The 18,447-nt window shown below is 50.9% G+C and overlaps 7 protein-coding genes across 7 annotated transcripts; 3 read left to right on the plus strand and 4 right to left on the minus strand.

The window, feature by feature from the left end:
- Positions 1-617: 617 nt before the first annotated feature.
- T310_0020 (40S ribosomal protein S4) lies at positions 618-1,834 on the plus strand (the record flags this gene model as incomplete). Its single annotated transcript, XM_013477084.1, has 5 exons — positions 618-631; positions 781-918; positions 991-1,275; positions 1,418-1,712; positions 1,775-1,834. The coding sequence occupies 5 exons, from the start codon at positions 618-620 to the stop codon at positions 1,832-1,834; spliced, it is 792 nt and encodes a 263-aa protein (XP_013332538.1).
- A 1,585-nt stretch (positions 1,835-3,419) lies between these two features.
- On the minus strand, positions 3,420-5,135 carry T310_0021 (uncharacterized protein; the record flags this gene model as incomplete). The annotated part of the gene is made up of 3 exons (XM_013477085.1): positions 3,420-3,710; positions 3,806-4,297; positions 4,350-5,135. 3 exons carry the CDS (start codon positions 5,133-5,135, stop codon positions 3,420-3,422), a joined length of 1,569 nt encoding a protein of 522 aa, XP_013332539.1.
- Positions 5,136-7,766: 2,631 nt separating this feature from the next.
- Positions 7,767-8,924, minus strand: T310_0022 (uncharacterized protein; the record flags this gene model as incomplete). Its single annotated transcript, XM_013477086.1, has 6 exons — positions 7,767-7,784; positions 7,833-7,981; positions 8,017-8,056; positions 8,139-8,193; positions 8,540-8,585; positions 8,915-8,924. The coding sequence occupies 6 exons, from the start codon at positions 8,922-8,924 to the stop codon at positions 7,767-7,769; spliced, it is 318 nt and encodes a 105-aa protein (XP_013332540.1).
- Positions 8,925-10,378: 1,454 nt separating this feature from the next.
- On the plus strand, positions 10,379-11,219 carry T310_0023 (uncharacterized protein; the record flags this gene model as incomplete). Its single annotated transcript, XM_013477087.1, has 3 exons — positions 10,379-10,439; positions 10,525-10,538; positions 10,668-11,219. The coding sequence occupies 3 exons, from the start codon at positions 10,379-10,381 to the stop codon at positions 11,217-11,219; spliced, it is 627 nt and encodes a 208-aa protein (XP_013332541.1).
- Positions 11,220-11,920: 701 nt separating this feature from the next.
- On the plus strand, positions 11,921-14,087 carry T310_0024 (MYB DNA-binding domain protein; the record flags this gene model as incomplete). Its single annotated transcript, XM_013477088.1, has 3 exons — positions 11,921-12,990; positions 13,039-13,068; positions 13,118-14,087. The coding sequence occupies 3 exons, from the start codon at positions 11,921-11,923 to the stop codon at positions 14,085-14,087; spliced, it is 2,070 nt and encodes a 689-aa protein (XP_013332542.1).
- A 791-nt stretch (positions 14,088-14,878) lies between these two features.
- On the minus strand, positions 14,879-15,761 carry T310_0025 (Sorting nexin-3; the record flags this gene model as incomplete). The annotated part of the gene is made up of 2 exons (XM_013477089.1): positions 14,879-14,946; positions 15,476-15,761. 2 exons carry the CDS (start codon positions 15,759-15,761, stop codon positions 14,879-14,881), a joined length of 354 nt encoding a protein of 117 aa, XP_013332543.1.
- A 918-nt stretch (positions 15,762-16,679) lies between these two features.
- Positions 16,680-17,687, minus strand: T310_0026 (uncharacterized protein; the record flags this gene model as incomplete). The annotated part of the gene is made up of 1 exon (XM_013477090.1): positions 16,680-17,687. The coding sequence occupies one exon, from the start codon at positions 17,685-17,687 to the stop codon at positions 16,680-16,682; it is 1,008 nt and encodes a 335-aa protein (XP_013332544.1).
- Positions 17,688-18,447: the final 760 nt, after the last annotated feature.

Raw genomic sequence — 18,447 nt, forward strand, 5'->3', positions numbered from 1 at the left:
GTACAGCAGCTGGCCGAGGAGGCATTCCACGCCTATCCCGAGACAATATCCATTGTAAAAGCGTCTCCTCCTCAGTAATTGTCAATTTATGTCCGCTTGGACGTCTCTCGATCTGTGCAATCGTACCACGAAGTCGGTTTTGAAGGGTAGTAAAAGGGACATCATAAAGACGCGCTGCTTTGCGAATACTCAACGGATTCTCGCGATTTTTTATGGCGGAAATAGCCAATAGGATTCTACCTTCTTGCTGGGCCAAATTTTTTGAATTTTGACGCGCTTTTGGTGGCATAGTGGCGCGTTGAAATTGGTAGAGTTGTATAGTATTTGAAGGTGCGGGTGGGTGATCGGAGCGACCGGGTGATCGGAGCGGCCGGGAATTACGTTACCGTATGCCGATTGCATATTACGTAAGCGTAAAGCAGCACGTGATTATACTTGCCAAATGTCACCGCAGGGACATCCCGATAAGGACTAGCGCTAGGGCTGGGGTATCCCACACGCTCAACCCGCTAAGCGAAATTTACCGCTTGCCGGACATCTCGTCTCTCGACCTTGTCAGCCTCCTCTCAACGCGACACCTCGACAACTCCAGGGTTTGAGTCGACAAAGCCGTCAAGATGGCCCGTGGACCGTAAGTTATATTCGCTGTCCTATTTATTCTGTCCTCATTTCTGTTGAGCATTTCTGTTCAAATGCCATAGCTTTTTCGTGCCATCTGCATCTTGCAAAAATCAATTCGGGTTGAATCGAGATGACTGACTCCATTTTTTGATAATACAGGAAGAAGCACCAGAAGCGCTTGAGCGCTCCCTCGCACTGGCTCCTGGACAAGATGTCCGGAGCCTATGCGCCCCGCCCCTCCCCTGGTCCTCACAAGCTCAGGGACTGCCTGCCTCTGATCGTCTTCATCCGTAACCGGTTCGTTGACGCAGCGATTGATTGATGGATGTCGAGGCGACGAATACTGACCGTTTTCCCTCCGGGTTGTAGTCTCAAGTATGCCCTCAACAACCGCGAGACCAAGGCCGTCCTGATGCAGCGCCACGTCAAGGTTGACGGCAAGGTCCGCACCGACCCGACCTACCCTGCCGGTTTCATGGACGTCATCACCATCGAGAAGACCGGCGAGAACTTCCGTCTGATCTACGACACCAAGGGTCGCTTCGCTGTGCACCGCATCCAGGCCGAGGAGGCCGAATACAAGCTTGGCAAGGTCAAGCGTGTGCAGTTGGGCAAAGGCGGGATCCCATTCTTGGTTACGCACGATGCGAGAACGTGAGTGCAATGCTCTCTCCAAGTTCCGCGTCATTCAGTCGTTGGACCAAGCTTTGGTTGATCGGCGGAGGACGATTGGACATTTTTTCTTTCTTCTGTATCAGGGAGCATATTGTGCTGATATCGGGATTTCTTTTTTTAGCATCCGTTACCCTGACCCCGCGATCAAGGTCAACGACACCGTCAAGATTGACATTGCGACTGGCAAGATCACCGACTTCATCCGCTTCGACACTGGTGTGATCTGCATGGTCACTGGTGGTCGTAACATGGGTCGTGTTGGTGTCATCACCCACCGGGAGCGCCACGACGGAGGTTTCAACATTGTCCACATCAAGGACGCTGTTGACAACACCTTCGCTACTCGTGAGTCCAACGTCTTCGTCATTGGACGGGAGAAGCCCTGGGTTTCTCTGCCCAAGGGCAAGGGTGTCAAGGTGAGCAATCTCTCAATGATAAACTTACGATAAGGGTAGTGCTAACGGTTATTTTCTTCCAGCTCTCTATTGCCGAGGAGCGTGACCGCCGCCGTGCCTATGCTCTTGCTCAGGGCCACTAAGCGTGGTCTGGTAGGTACAGTAGCATAAGTACACTACAATAAAAAAAATCAAAAGAACTTTAAAAATCAAAATTACCCAAAAGAAAAAAGAGAGTCCTAAGAGACGGGACATTTCAAATTTCCTCCTCCCGTTCTGTCTCTTACGGACACGGACTACCTAGACAATTGTCGAGTGTCGATGCCACAATTTTTTTTCTGCTGACGAACAACGACGACGGCGACGACTTCTGATTTTTACTACTTGTACGTACGGGAAGGGGTTGGGTCTGTAAAAAGCAGGTAGCCAGTATACGTCTACATCTACTGCTACTGCTACTGCACCATGCATCCATGCAATTCAATTCAATATAGCAGCATATTGTTTGTTAGGGAAATTAATTGCTCTGGATGGAAAAAAATTGTTTTTCTCAGTCGCGTATTTTTCTTGAGTAGAAAGAAAAAGAAAGGCCTACAAAGTAAGGATTTCGGACGGAGGAGATTTTGTCTGTCCGTACTGTATGTACATGCGAAAGATGACAATTACATATTACATGGCAACTCAATTAGATTTATTTTAGCTCATGTTCTGGTGATAGAATTCAGTAGTACGGGGTATATGTATATATCTCTCCTTATCTAGGTAGACCTCTCTCTGCACCTTGCTATCCCTGCTATATATATAGCATCTTACGAAGTACTTTCACATCCATCTATTCCTCCTTTTTTTTGCCCCTTTTCCTTATTGATATACAATTATCTAGTTAGTTGTTTCGAATTAATCGATTAATCATAGTAGATACGTACAGTACATGTTACATGGTAGAATTAGAAATATTCTTTAAAAACAAGAGAATTAAAAAAAAAACTAAAAATAAATGGATTGGATTACCTGTTTGCCTGAAATATATATATATTCATAACGGAAAAATATTTATATATCAGTAACACCCACACGCATGGAAATGAATATCTAGACGGACATTACTACTACTATATGCAGATATTATGTGCAGTATTATAGGACAGTATATATTGCTAACTGACCAAGAAACGATATTGCATTATTTCAAAAATCGAACGAATGCTAGCCAGCTGTTTAGATCAAGTCCAGCTCAGTTCGGAATAACTAAAAAAGGCAAAAGCTATTAGGTATATCAATCAGATCAGATATAATATAATATATGTATGTATATATATGCATAGATGAATGTATGTATGTATGTATGTACATGATGCAACCTCCCCCCACCGACACACCACCACCAGCAGCAGTAGCAGCAAAAATTTTCCACGCAACGCCGTAAAAAAAAAGAACAGAGGGACGGAGGGACGGAAAATAAATAACAGAAACGACAACACAAAACAGACAAAAACAGACAGAAAAAGACAACAAACACAAACACAACACCACCTGTTTGCTACATGAATATGAGTGATAATGATGAGAATGTCGCAGACTCGCAGATCAACTGGATATGGGATATCGTATCATCACTAGAACGGGAAAAAAAGGAAATGGAAAAGGGAAAAAAGGGGGGAAAAAAAAGACGACAACGAGAGTGACGAAAAAAAAAACGACGGCTTAATAGCGACGGAGAGGTTCCTTTTACGACCCCTGAAACAGCTCGTTCAGCGCCTCTTCCCCGATTCTCTTGTACTCCTGAAGGTGCGGATAGAGGAATGGGATCCCTGGCGCCTCGCGCATCTGCTGTCGGTACGTGGCGTAGTTGTCGGACGTGTTGCACAGTTCGGCCACGTTGGGTGGCAGCAGAGGGGTCATGGTTATCCTCCCTAGAGTGGGATCGACGTTGGTTGTCCACAGACATCCAACGCTGTACGCCTGGAGGCCGTTGATCATCGCTGTCGTGGAGTGGTAGTTTCTCATACCGTGCAGTGTCTATGTTTGCAGGCGTTAGATCAAGTCACATCATATTGTTTGCTATCAAATCGCAAACGAGGAAATGGAATAGTCTTGATGGCCTGAGAACCCACCTCAATACACTCGCGGATGTACCCCACAAGCTCGGGCAGCGCAGTGCAGCACTCCCACACCGCGCAACTGAGCTTATGCCATTTGTTGTGGAGAGCGTCCACGGTGGGCTCGTTCTCCACGGTGATCTGCGACCGCGACAGTCGCGCAAAGTCGGATTCATCGCTCCTGTGCAAGGTGTGGGCCAGATCCGCCGGGGAAATCGACGCCAGCAGGTCGTCCAGAAACGGGACGCTCGTCTCGAACTTGTGGTTCCAGTCCATCGTCGGGACGTGCACGTACGTCTGGCGGAACCGGACCGCCAGCACAGAAAGCACTTTCAGAACAGAGGTCAGTCCGGTTGGATGGCCTCGGAACAGCTCCTGGATCGGACCGGCGATGAATTCAAACCCTGGGCCCGTATGTCGAGGCAGGTCGTCAGCCTCCCCGTTTTGGTATCTGGTCAGACACTGCACCAGGGCTCGATGGGTGAAGGGACTCCGGGTCCGAAGATGCTGGTATCAAAGAGTCAGCAGAGAGGATGATGCGTGCTGGTAGGGGACGAACCTTCTCAACCTCCCTGTACTTGTCAACCTCGTTCGGATACATCTCCAGGTAGTGGCACAGATGGATGTAGAAGGCATTGTGCTGCAGAAGAAACCAGTCCACGGCAGGAGCCGGATAACCCAGGGCGCAGCGCACCCACTCCTCGAAGGGAACCGTTTTGAATTGCAAGTGACTCTCCGCATCGATCCTCACGGCAATGGCCAGCGGATCGGTCTCCTGGCGAGCCTGCGCTGGAAACCAACTCCATGAGACGCTGGACGGCGTCGACGACTGGGATCGTCGAAGGATCTCCTCCACCTTCTGCACATGGGAGAAATTGGGCAGGAAGGTGAGCTCGTACGGCTGCAGGAAGGTGGACAGGAAGCCGTCGATGGTGCTGGCGTTGCGGCTCTGGAGGACGGTCCGGGGCAGGTTGCTGTCGCTGAACAGACCAAACTGGATGACCAGGCTGATCTCCCGGATATCAAAGGTCCACAGGACGGTCGTGGCCTCGTCCTCCCACCACCGGTACGGAACGAAGAAGCGAGGGACCTCGTCGGCGGCGCGAAAGAGGAGCGGATAGGTCACGGCACCTTGAGCCATGCTGGGCAGGCCATCAGCCTGGAGCAGGTTGTCAGAGGAGGGATACGCGGGCACCTCGGTCGAAGCACTGGTGACCTGGGCAAGCGAACCGGCGCCCTGAAGCTCGCCAGGGAACGAGGACGAGGAGAAGGACGACTCGGTGGTGGACAGCGAGGCGGTCGTGGGCGGCCGGCCAGCCCAAGTCTCGAAATCCGGGGCAGACATGGAGGGCAGCCAATCAATCCCCCGAGACAGTCATCCACAACATAGCAGAGACGCGATCCTGGAGTCTGGACAGGGCATGCAGGCGGACAGGCAGGCGGCAGGGCGTCAGCAGGCCGTCCAGTCCATTTGCTGCACGCAAGATCAAACGTGCTCTCCAGCGGCGATCGCGACAAACAGGAGGCGGTCCACAGGCCAAGAGGCAAACAGGGCAGAGGAGCAGGGCCTATGATATTATTCAGTCAGACAGTTCAGGACAGCGCTGGGCCTGCGGCTGATGGCCTTGCCACCGCGGGAGAGATCCACGAGAGGGCAGGGCGAGAGGGGTCTTCTTCTTGCCGCGCATCGCTCCGGGCCGCTTTAATTGCTCATCCACTCACGGCCTGACAGGGCGAGCTTATTACGAGCCCACGGCCCTTAATTCGGGCTCCTGGCATGCCCAAGGGACGCCAGAGTGGCGCTCGACGACGCCAGCGATCCAGTTCCGCAGCGCTGGGTCTCGGAGTCTCCCATGAGCCGGGTTCGCCTGTGCTAAGCGCGATCGTGCCAGTCCACACGCCCTCGCCTGCTGCCAGGCCGCTGCACCGAGTCATCTGGCCTGCCTGCCAGTGCCAGTCGTCCGTGATCGCTCGTCCGTCAGCATTCGCCTGCCATCCGCCCTGCTCAGCCGTCGCTGTCGTGTCGTTGCTCGTGATTTGGTTTGCTTGGCGCCGCCTGTGGGAGAGTGGAGGCGACTAGACGGAGCGCGAGGCCGTCTCCACCACCGCTAATCGTCGCTGCGAAGGGGCAGAGGCTACCGAGTAGAACACCATCGAAGCGCCGTCCTGCTCCGTGGCCAGAGGGCATCGAGGAATGCAAGAGGCGGTCAACATACGGACGACGCGCGCTGCGTAGCCGATCACCGCCCGCGCTGGCTGCCGCTGGTGACGATAAACGGCGATGGATGGGGGAGTCGCGTATGGTCACAAGGTGAAACAATGCTAATGATCACTGTGATCGTTAGCATCAGGTATCGTGGCAGCCCGGTGGGTGTTCTCAGGGCCGATCTCTTGTTGCTTTTTCTGCTGTTTCCCCCCCCAGGGTGTGCGCCGCAGCGCATGGACGGAACGATTTATTCCCCAGCATTTCGGCAACGGTGCTGCAGTGGCAGTCTCCTTATTTCTTCTAGATCACCATCGAAGTATTATTCACCAGACGATGGCGGGTGATCAGGCAGCATGGCGATCTCCAGCAGGGGAGTGTGGTCAACAACTCCCGAGAAGGGGAATGGTTTCCTCAGACCGTCGAAGTCTACAGAGTCCAAGAGTCCGTCAGCCGGAGGGATCTCCAAGGAGCCCGTTCTCCATGTGCGCAACTCTCCGACCCTTCTCGTGCAGCTGATCACAAATGCGTTATCGATCACATCCACCCCACGCTACTCTGGCGCCATCAGATTCGATTCCTCTTGGCCTTTTCTTGGATAGGATGATGTGACAGGTATGCCGGGTTACACCGCACGGAACCGCTAGCGATTAAGTTGTTCCATTACTTCATCCCACCGTGGCCACGCTGGCCATTGAGTTTGAACGCCGCCCACGGAGATGCGGACTGCCGGCAAGGCCGGCAAGAGTCAGCAGTCAGCACGCATAGCTACGGTGCGGAGGAAACAGCCCTTGGGGTCGAGGGTGGATCCTCATCTTGCATCGCGCCGTCCGCTCAGGCGCCTTGCGTCTGCATAATCAATGCTAACTAGCCCGAGAAGATCCCGAGAGAGAGGAAGACGGAGGACTAACTAGCGAGAGGAAATTTTCCGAGTCAGCATGTCCACAGAAGAGTCCGTAGTCCGTACGGAGGACAGGGCACTGTACGGACGTTACATATACGGAGTATGTATCACCACCACTACCAGAGTCAACCTGCCACTCTGTCTAGTCAACGACAGGAGAAATAAAAAGTCGAGAGTATTTACGGCCGTATGCAGTTGGAACGGCAATGCATGCCTGCAGCAGCTAGCAGAACGTGATACCTACTTGTAATTGTCCGGTACAGATACAGATACGGAGTAGTCGTTTCATTTGGCAGACAAGCAAGGCAAAGCAAGGCAAGGCGAGACTAGAGTGATTATTGTTTTTTTTTTGCTATTATTTATCATTTGCTTTTTCGCTTTCTCGTATGGGAGGACTCCCCCTTTTAATAACACCCTTCCCAGAAATCTGAATAAAAAGTCTGACTAAGGCAAGTCTTTAGACCATGCCGATCGTCTAATCGCTCCAAAAATAAAAATAAAAATAAAAGAAAATCTAACTCCAAGAAAACAAGGAAATGCCGCCAGTAGTACGCCGTACGCCGTACTCCGTATTTGGTATTCTGTAGTGATCACTTTAAGGGATCGTCTACCCCAGCCCGCGTTGCGTTGCGTTGCGTTGCGTTTCATTGCGTCGTGTCGCGTCGTTCGCTCGCTTGCTCGCTCGCTTCAATCCTTGGCTTATTGCAGCGGCTTGGTTTGGCTTAGTTTGGCTTGGTCTGGTCTGGTCTGGTGTGGTCTGGTTCGCTAAGCTTCGCTTTACTCTTACTCCGTACCGTACTCCCTTCTCCGAGTCGGAGTTCCGTCCGTACTATGGGGTGGAACCGTCGAACCATGGAACCATGGAACCTCTACGGGTAGATAGATACCTAGATAGATAGAGTATAGGTTACTATGAATATATACCTACTACGTACCTTTTCTGAGGAAATGATTGATTGATCCAGATCATCCATTGCCCCGGACAGAGTATGAATAGAGGCGGACCTAAACTTCGGAAAACTACGGACGGACCGTACGGACGGAAACATCCTTCTTGGAGTTGGACCATGGATCACTGAATCAGCTAGAGCAGAGTACGGAGTAAGGTACTGTACTTACTCCTGTTAATTATCCCTCTCCAAGCTGATTCTGTACTGTGCTGTACAAATGGGAATTACTATAGAATAGAAATAGAAAATAGCACTCTGCAGTCAGCAGCATATGTACTCCGTACTTCCTACGGAGTACTCTGTACAGGCATTATTGAATTGAATAGAATTCCCTATTCCGGATACGCTGAAAAATATCATTAAATATATTAATCAATCAATGCTAATAATGCCATGCCAAAAATTTGTCAGTCAAACGGCCCCTCGACGGAAGTGGGTCATTTCATGGTCTAATCTAAGCCAGGATCAAGCCGAAACAAAACCGAAACAATCCTCGCTAATTCCCAATCTCTATTAGCCTAGTCCGTAGCGTAGTCTGTCGACTATATTCCTCCAGACTCTTGGAGATGGATGGGCTGTTTCATATTAGTACTGCAGACGCGGGAGACGTTGCGGCCTAACGACTGTACGGAGTAGGTACTCCGTACTCTGTACGGTGGAATAGGTAGGTATCTACCTACCTACCTACCTACCTAGGTATGTACTGGATTCCTGGCCTAGGAACAGGCTTAGCGTTCCCTGTCACACCATAGCTTAGGTACTACTTCGTACTGTACCTACGTAAGGAGACAATAATAATCAAGTAGGATCAATTCGGTTGGTTACTGAGCGAAAGTCCAGCCGAAGGGCGGCGTGCACAGTCAGCATTAGTATCTACTCTCTAGCCCGTCTTAGCATGGTCCCAGGTACCTCTGCCAAGGATCCGCCAAGCGAGCTAGCGCATTCCAAGTATTTGGTCGTCGGGAATTATTGGGAGGGCAATGATTGCCGTGCTGGCAGTGGCAGTGGCAGGGGCCAGAGGTCGCAGGCCCGCAGGGCTCTCGACTCCTCAATTTAGTACTCCGTACAGGTATCCATGATGGATGGATGTTGATCTGGACTGTGTCCCTCAGACTCCCTTTCAGAGGTATAGAATAAAGAGTAAGACATTTTCTGAGTCCTCTGAGGCAGGCACCGGTGTGATCTTCAACTTTTAAGCCCCCTGCGACTAAGATGCGCCAGGTGTAGCCACAGCCAGTGCTTATATAAGCCACAGCACACTGGATGTCTGCTTCATTTTTTTTCTTACATAATTAAATAAATAGTTACCGGCGAGCCAACGAGACCACACAATTAACTCACGGTTTAAGCTCTGTATCCTGGTTTTTTTTTATGCGAGATAAGCTTTCTCTGCATCACCTCCAGAGAGTCAGACGCTGGAGCGGATGCATCGTGTTTGTCTGTCACCGCATATAGTGACGTGTTCGCAGTGGCTGTTGACTAGGTAGTAGAAGTATTTGCTTCTAGTAAGTTTCTACTAGAGTAGTAATTCGTACTCCGTACGGAGTATTCCGGCTCTTATCTTCGGGATCTTATCAGAATGCCGACTTGGGTCTTAACGACCACTGGGCTAGCTATATCCTAGTATCAGTAATCTCTGGTGGCCATGACTGTCATACAGTAGCAGTACTCTACAGAGCACTGCACCTGCTCGTGGAATGCACTTCGGTCCGAACTCAGTCGGATGGATGGAACTGCTAATAGTCCTAGGGCCCTAACCTGGGCAGCAAGCACGGAGTAAGTACCTAGGTAAGTATTACTCTGTCGTCTCTATTAATTAGCGCTGTGCAGATTGCGTATTCCGTAATAGTGCCTTCTGGGAAATTGGCCCACCTGTCTAGCTGTCCTCAAGTTCCAACCTTCGACTGGACGGAGAATTTTTTTTAAAAAATTGCCGGAAGATTAACAATTGTATGCAAGCAGGTTGATTAATTAGGTAGGTAGCTACTGTAATGTAAACTACTGCATGAGGTCAGACTCAGCTTATGTCCTTTACCTCGGCATCTCTTTAGTCTTTACAGACTGCAGTACAGTGCACAGTGGGATGAAGGATGAAGGATCGCTGGATCTTTTCCCTGCAAGGTTCCAAGCGCCGACCTCTTGCGGCAACGCTAACTGGTTGGTCCGACTAGAGACCTGCCAAGCGACACCGGTTTGTGCAATCACCTCATGCTGTTACTATTCGATCATTGTGACGATAGCCCCAAAGTTGGGAGGCTTGAATCGCTGGCCATTGATATACTCCGGAGTATATATCCAGGCTTTTAGTTTTGCTGTGATTTATTAATTGTTTTGTGACGATGTCGGATGATGGATTGTTGTCTCATACTCGCTTGTGTGTTTCCTGCAGATTCCTGCAGCTTAGCTGCGAACTTGAGGGAGCTGCCTACCTAGGTAAGGACGGACAGTTCGAGCGCTCGAGATAGGGTGCCTCTTCTAGCGTACGCTACGGAGGGTTCTGTCAATTGTATTCTGGTGTACAGAGGATTACAATGAGAGCCTATCCTGTCCTGATACCCAGCTGCTGCCCACTCAATTTCATTGAACTCTTTCGTGAGTCAATACTGCCATACACAAGTCCTCTCCCTGTCTGAAAGCATCCCTACCACAAGCTATAACAAGCTATATGGCAGACCAGAACAGGACTACTCCGTAAGTATTATTTCTCAATATCGTGAACGCCTTCAGAGCATTGCCAATTCCTTTCCATCTCATCTGATCTTGTTTTCACTCCGTCTTCTCGTTCTTCGGTGCCTTCGCATAGCCAAACACCCCCAACAGATACGCAACGCGATTCGCAAACAGAAACGCAGACGCCCCGATATTCCCCCAGGTCACTGCACCCCACGACCCGACCTCGACAAAGGCATCCCACCCCATCGCCACATACGTCGCGTAGATGTGACCCAGGTCCGCAATGGCCAGCGCAATCAGGTAGTTCCGCAGCACACGAGGCTCCGACGTGCTGTACATGATGCCTACCCCCACGAACATCAGGAGCAGGTAGATATTGCCCAGCTGGTACGCCACAGCGACGGTGCTGGGATGGAAAGGCGTTGGGGGAGGCGGCACCGTGGGCGTCTGGCCCGAGAGGAAATACTCCAGGTCAAAGACCACGCCCGCAAAGCCGGCGATCCTGCAGGCAGATGCCATCGCATCGCGTTGCCGTCAGTAGAGGTCTTGTCTGGTCGTAATGTGGTTTGGATAACGGCCATGATGAAAGGGGATAACAGAACAAAATCAAGGAGTTTGAAGACACTGGAGACAGAACACGGCTGGCCCCTCGAAGATACTCACAAGGAGATCGGCTCCAGGACCGCAAAAAGAATGTGAGGCCACGTCGGAAAGATAGTAGACATGGCTCCGATTGTTCGATTCAGTGCAATTGATTGATCGGACTCGGACAGAAGAGTTCAAGATAGTTGCACAGATCAATGCGTAAGATCTAGTGCGAAGATGCGAAGTAAGGAATTCCTAGAACGTAGATCTGAATAGGCGAACAGCTCAGTTGGATGTATTTATGGATTCAGTGTTAAGAGATTGTTGGATTCATCGCAGGTGAGGAGCTTCTTATAAAGCGGTTTCAGGCATGTTGTACAGAATACGGAAACGTACTGTGCTGTTGCAGCAAACTGCCACTGTGTCCAGGGAATTGGTATGACTGAGAATCAGTGTCTCCTTTCTCTTCAAACTGAGCGAAGGACGCTACACAAAGCCTTGTATCGCCTGAGAATGCAACAAGTGGATGAAGCCTCTGAGCTGCGGAGATGGTTGTCTCGCGGGCCGTACAGATGCGTTTCGTGACACTTGCCGCGTCGACAACTCCCTAGCCTCTCAACTCCAAGAGCCAGCCAACCCCTCTGTGAACTCGAAATCATGATAACTATAAACCGTCGAGGCAGACAACCCTGGCTTGGTCGAGACTCATTCCCATCCATTTACCGTGTCTCGCGTCCCTGTGAACCACCGCTCCCGATGTGATCCTCTCTCGTCGAGGGATCCTCGACGTCTCCATCCACGCGACGACGATCATGATGAAATCCGGAGGCACCGCTGCTTCGTCCCCCGGGGACGACACGTCCTTACCCCAGTTCCGTGATATTCACCCTCAGCTTCCCAGCCTCCGTATCGCTCCTCTCCGCCCGCCGGCTCCCTCCCGTATCTTGAAGGCACCCCTGCCGCTCGAACCTACCGCCAGTGCTGTTCATGACAAGACCAAAATCCCCCCGACCAGCAGCACGACGACGACGACGACGACGACGACGACCGCTGTGTCCGGCGGAACAACTCTCCCTGCGAAACTGCCAACCCTGGAGGAGTTTCTGAACGCTGCTCGCACCACCCACTCCGTCGTGGGCTCCTCAGTCGATTCGGTGTCCAGTCTAGAACCTCCGCCAAAGACCATCCTTCCGGCCTTCGTCAATCTTCGTGCCTTGGAGAAACTGCCGTACTCCTCCTTTGAGGAGAATGCTCCGCACAAGCGTCGTCGCCTGGACGTTTCTGGAGACCACTTTTCCGGCGAGCCTCTCCAATTGCCGGTTCCCCATGCTCAGAGCGAAAAGAAGCCCCCGCCGCCGTTTGGGCCCTTTGCCATCTTGAACGGCCTTAATGAACCGCCGCCGAATGCGGCCCTCTTTCCTCCCATTGAGCCAGGCTCGCTTCCGCCGATCTTGACCAGGCCTACAAAAGATGTGTCCGTGGGCGGGCCGGACGCTATACAGTCTGACAGACACTCGGCAAAGGAGTCGGTCGACAAGCGGGAGGGACGGCTGGAGGAGATTCTCGATTCGAAGAGTCAAGAGAAAGCGGGACAGGCGAGTGAGGTAGCGACAGCAGCAGGCGATGACAAGAAAGGCCATACAGGCGGCAAAGACGGTACAGCCGGGACTTCGGAGACGTCCCAGAAGCCAGTGGAAGACAGTGATGAACCAATGTCGCCCAAGACACGAGGCCGCTCCCGCAAGAAGCTGAGGAAATGGACCGAACAGGAGACTCACGATCTCCTGAGAGGGGTGGTGAAATGTGGCATCGGCAACTGGACTGCTATCCTCGCGCAGCCCGAATTGAAGTTCAACAAGCGAACGGCTGCCAACTTGAAAGACAGGTATGTAGATCAGAACCATCACCAGGCTTCATTGCTGATCGGCTTTAGGTTCCGTGTCTGCTGTCCATGGGCATATGGGTAAGTCTTGAAGTGGATTTGGGTGTTGTTCACCACTGACGGGAGACAGCGCTGCCGATCCCAATGAAGCCACCAGACAAATACAGACAACTCTTGCGAATGCACTGATGAATGCCGAGTCGAGGGACTCTGGCGCCGGGGGGAAGATTCTGCTACCAGATCCCCGACCGAACAAGCCGGGGGCAGAGTCTGGATCAACTGCGAGCGACGCAGCTGAACCCTCGTCAGGATCTGACGCAACAGGGTCTCAGACTCGTAGTACTAAATCCTTATCCTCATTGAAGACAGCTCCTACACTCTCGAACAAGTCCAAATCCACCCTGGTGTCCTTGGGCATACCGGAGCCGTACTTCACCATCAAGTCCAAACGGCGGTCTCGGCGGCCCTTCACGCCGGCGGAAGATGAGGCATTGCTGAAGGGCTACGCCGTGCACGGCTTCCAGTGGACTATGATACAGCAAGACAAACACCTGAACTTGTCTCATCGCAGAGCGACAGATCTGAGGGATCGTTTTCGAACGAAATTTCCCCACGCGTATCGCGAAGGCGGGTCTGTCAGCGGGAAAACCATTGGGACTCAACTGAACACGCCTGCAGATAGAAACCGAAACCTGGGCTCTGGCTCGCTTCAGGCGAACGAGCATCTTCTCAAGCATCCCATCCTGCCGGATCCAAAGATCAACACTCCTACGAAAAAGAATAGCCATGACATTCCTACAGCAGCAGCAGCAGCAACTACAACGCTGGGACCTGGACCTGGACCCGGACCCATTGATGCTACCATGCTTCCTCCAGCACCAGCACCACAACCACCACCACCTCCTCCTCCTCCAGCACCAGGTCTCCTCGACATGTCATCCGGTCCGGGCAGCAGCTCAGGAGGGGTATTTCCATTCTCATTAGAGGAGAGCACCACCGCTACTACGACTGCCGGCAACTCCTCCTCCTCCTCTTCTTTATCTTCATCTTCATGGGAAGATAACACCTTACCACCTCTAGTATGGGACGAACTGGGTTGAGCGAGCGATTGAGCGACTTGTTACATTATAATTGCATTTTTTTTCAATTCATCCAGGGTTGTATTTTTCTGTTTAACAGTAACTGGGGTGGTAGTTTATGCTTTTCCTTTATTTTTTTTACCTTTTTCGGAGTTTTTTTTTTATGGTTTCGGTTTTGGTTTCTAATATATACCCCTTATCGTGTGCGTGCATCAGACGGAAGAATCGTCTATCATCTTTTATTAATTATTCAATCATGTCGGTTTTCCTCTACATAACTCTCAATTTGCAATTTCTTTTTTTCCTTTTTTTTTCTTTCCTCTTTTTCATCGTCATTGCCTCTCTTCAAGGGACTAGGTACCAACTACCTACTACGACTACTACAACTACCAGGGGTAATGTAATGTAGTTAGACTGCCCTGCTAGGCCTTGAGAAAAATACAACCAACCGATCCGATCCGATACAATCTGATTCGATCCAGTCTTTTACTTTTCATTTCTCATTTTTCATGTTTTGTTCTTATGTATAGATACATTTCCATAATTTTGGTAGTAGTCGTCAAACAGTCATCACAGTCACAGTCACAGTCACAGAGTCATAAGAGAGGAGAAGAGAAGAGAGGAGAGAAGGAGAGTAGGGAATAATGAATCCTATCCTATCCTGACTCTGCTTTTGCTTTTCATAATCCTTTTTTAAATTAATCCCGAGAGACGAGAAGAGAAAGAAAAGGGACTGACTGACTAACTGACTGAACTAATAATTAAATTCAAGAGAACAGGACAGGACAGGACAGGACAGAACAAAACCGAAATTAAATTGGAATTTTGTAGACCTTGTAGACCTGGTCTGGTCGTGGAGTATAGTATAGACTAGAATAGTCTAGAATAGTAGAGTATCATCAAGTCATCACCAATCAATCGATCAAGCAGTCAATCAGTCAATCAATCGAGAGCAAAATGGAAAAAAAAAACCGAAAAGAAACAAGGTTGGCGCTTTCGCTCAGGATGTATTCAGGATGTATGCATATGCATATCGTTAGAGTTGATAGAAGATCATAGCTTAATAATTATTCTTAAGAGGACAAGACAAGGAAGATTGCGTGAATTGCATTTGCGTGCCGAGATGATGATGACAAAAGAACGCCTAACCGTTTCGACAGAAAATAGGAATAGAAATAGAGAGATGACAATGAAACAAACAAACTGATATGTCCAGTGAATAAAGACGAATAACGGGTTGTCTTGTTTCCTCTCCTCTCCTCTAGTATCATTTCATATCGATCGAGAATGAATGGAGGAAGAGCTAGAGGAATGGATAGATTACCACGCATTGCGGTCCCAGTTTGGATCTGCGAAAAAGCAACGTGTTAGCCATGTGGGCAACATCCCCTCTAGATCCAGCCACTCACCTTGAATAAAACTAGCCAGCACCTTACTCCCCGTCTGCAGCAGCGGATGACCCGCCACAATCTGCAGGAACCGCTGCAGCCCTTCCCGGCGGTGCTCAATCACGTCGTCGCTGAACCGGTTGGTGAACACCTTGCCCGGCAGCGGCGGGATGGTGACGCGCGAGCTCTCGCGCTCGAGGATGTCCCGGAAGTGCTCGAAATCCGAGTAGCGGCGGCGCACGACCGAGTGCTTCAGCTTGAAGGCGGGGATGTTGGTGCGGCAGACGATCTCGTACGAGGTGTACATGTTGCGCGATGTCCCGTGTGTTTGGGGTTGCGGACCTGTTGCACATGAACAAAAAATGGTTAGTAAGATGGATGTAAGTTTGATGAAATTGGTTCTTGTGCAAGTGTTGCAATGGTGGCGGTTGTTGCGAGCGGGGTTTCATTTATGGTGTCGTTCAACTCACTTCAATCTCGAGAAAGTTCTCCGGCGGACCGTAGATCTCTTCAAAGGTCTGCTGACGCGCGTCCGGGACGGACTGCATCTTGGAAAAAGATTAATTGATGATGTCTCTTTCAGTCGAGTGCTGGTATGTATATCTATCTATCGCCTATCGGAATTGGAAAAGCGGGGAAGACTAGGCTTCTAGGCCACACTGGACGAACTGCTTGGACGGGAATTCACGGCTGTTTGGCTGTTTTCGACAAAGCTTCGCCAGGAGTGATGAGTGCTGTGCTTGACGGCGTGCGCGAATTCGAAATCTCTGGTGATACGTAACGTAGGAGGAGGTAATGTACCCTGTTATCTCAATGGCATGCCTTGTGTCTCGGCGGTTCCCATGGCGGGGGCCGTTCTGCAGCCCCATGCCGCCGGCAAAGCGTTGCTCCGGTTCCGATGCGACATCTGCAGGCAGACATGATTTCTCTAGACTAGAAAGTTCACTCGAAACACTGCCAATTGATCTCTGAGAAGGTTCATATGTATATATTTACGAGCGAATATCCACTGAAACAAGAATATCCGTTTATTCCGAAGTATATCTCACATTACAATATGTATTCAAGAAATATGAACAACCTAACTAAACTATCCCGCTAAAAATGAAGGTGTGGTATCAAGAAAACGTCTCTTCATGAGTCCAACATTCACACTCTGTCGCATGTCTCATCTAATCCTTGAGTTAGCAAAGCAAGACAAAGTCAGGCAGAGGCATTCTTACGTTTAGAGGTTGTTGCCGAGGGTGGCCACAACGTTACCAACAGGGACGCCAACGCCCGGCAGACCAAGACCAGAGACAAGACCAGCAATGTCAGGCGACAGCTGGATCAGAAGGACCTTGCCGTCGTCACCCACGACAGTCAACAGACCCTCGGTCTGAGGGCCCAGGTCCTTAACCAAGTCGCCAACCGAACTGGCGCTGGCGACGACAGACCCAGCAGGAACGCCCACAGCGGGCAGAGCAAGACCGCTGAGAAGTTCAGTCACCTCCGGGTTCAGCTGGATCAGAAGCTTCTTGGCATCCGGGCCAGTCACGGTCAGAACACCGTTGACCTGCTTTCCCACGTCGTTGAGGAGCTGTCTGGTAGCCTGGCGCTTGACGTGAGCACCAAGGGTGCCGACAACCTCGCCGACGGGAACGCCAACGCTAGGGAGACCAAGGCCGGAAACCAGGGCAGCGACGTTAGGAGCGAGCTGGATGAGGAGGGCGGAGCCATCTTGGCCAGTGACCGTCAGAAGACCCTGTGTCTTGGGGCCCAGGTCTTTGAGCAGGTCACCGACAGAGCTGGCAGTGGCAACGACAGAGCCGACAGGGGTGCCCACACTCGGGAGACCAAGGCCGCTCAGAAGGGCAGCAACCTCAGGGCTGAGCTGGATCAGGAGCTGCTTGGAGTCCTGGCCAGTGACAGTCAAGACGCCGTTCACTTCGGGGCCGAGGTCCGTCAGCAGCTGGCCACTGCTGCCAGGAGTAGGAGTCGTCGAGGGAGTTGGGATGCCTGACAGGATGGAGGGCGCAGAGGGAGTTGAACGAGGCAGCTTAGGCAGTTCAGACACTCCAGTGATGCTGGAGGGGGTGCCTGAGGGGATTCCCGATGGAATGCCCGAGGGAATGTTCGACGGGACAGAAGGCGCAGAGGTAGTCGGCAGAGGCACTCTGGAGATGCTGGGGATGCCCGCCGGAGCTGCAACAGCAGAGGACGCCAGAGCGGCGATAGCAAGAATCGACTTCATTTCGACAAGCCGACAGTAAAAAGAGTGACAGATTACGAACGAGGGTATTATGAAGCTCGTTGGATCAGAAGAAACGAAGCAAGCAAAGAGCGACTGGACTGATGCTGAATTTCTGGAGATGAGAAATACGAAGTACTCTGGTCGCCATTAAATAGATTCACCAGGGAATAGAGATCTTCGCTGTCTGCTCCTGAAGCTTTCGGCGCAGATGATCATATCCCCTGGTCGTTGGCTATTCTCAGGCTTGGGGATGCACTAATCAATAGTCGGTGCCAGACGGGCCATCATATTTAGCTTAGTCGAAGCAATTCCAATCGGACGGGTCTAGTGATTGTCAATGATCGCCCACTTGGCGACGATCACATCATTGTAATTAATGCCAGTAGAGCCTCCAGATGGGCATGACAGAAGTGGTCGACGGTTCGCAATAACAGGCATTGAGTCTTTTCGTCTGTTAGTACAGGGGCAAAAAATACCGATATACAGAAGACTTTGACAGAACTGACTTGGCAGAATGATATCTGGCCATGATCAAATCCTGAGATGGCGTCTTTTCCCCGATCGATGATTTCATTGTACTCCGTAGTTTGATGGAGTGGGCCAAGTGGGCCTGAAGGGGTCATAAAAAGACGAACTACTCCGGATATATTACTACGGAGTCAACAGGTCCAACTAGAGTGATTCTCGACCGAATGGGCAAGGAGTAATAACAATCAACAAAAAAAATACGGAGTACGGAGTAGCAGCTCTAAGAGGGATT

The sequence above is a fragment of the Rasamsonia emersonii genome (genome assembly GCF_000968595.1).
Source record: "Rasamsonia emersonii CBS 393.64 chromosome Unknown ctg1118621759658, whole genome shotgun sequence".
In the NCBI taxonomy this organism is placed as follows: domain Eukaryota; kingdom Fungi; phylum Ascomycota; class Eurotiomycetes; order Eurotiales; family Trichocomaceae; genus Rasamsonia; species Rasamsonia emersonii.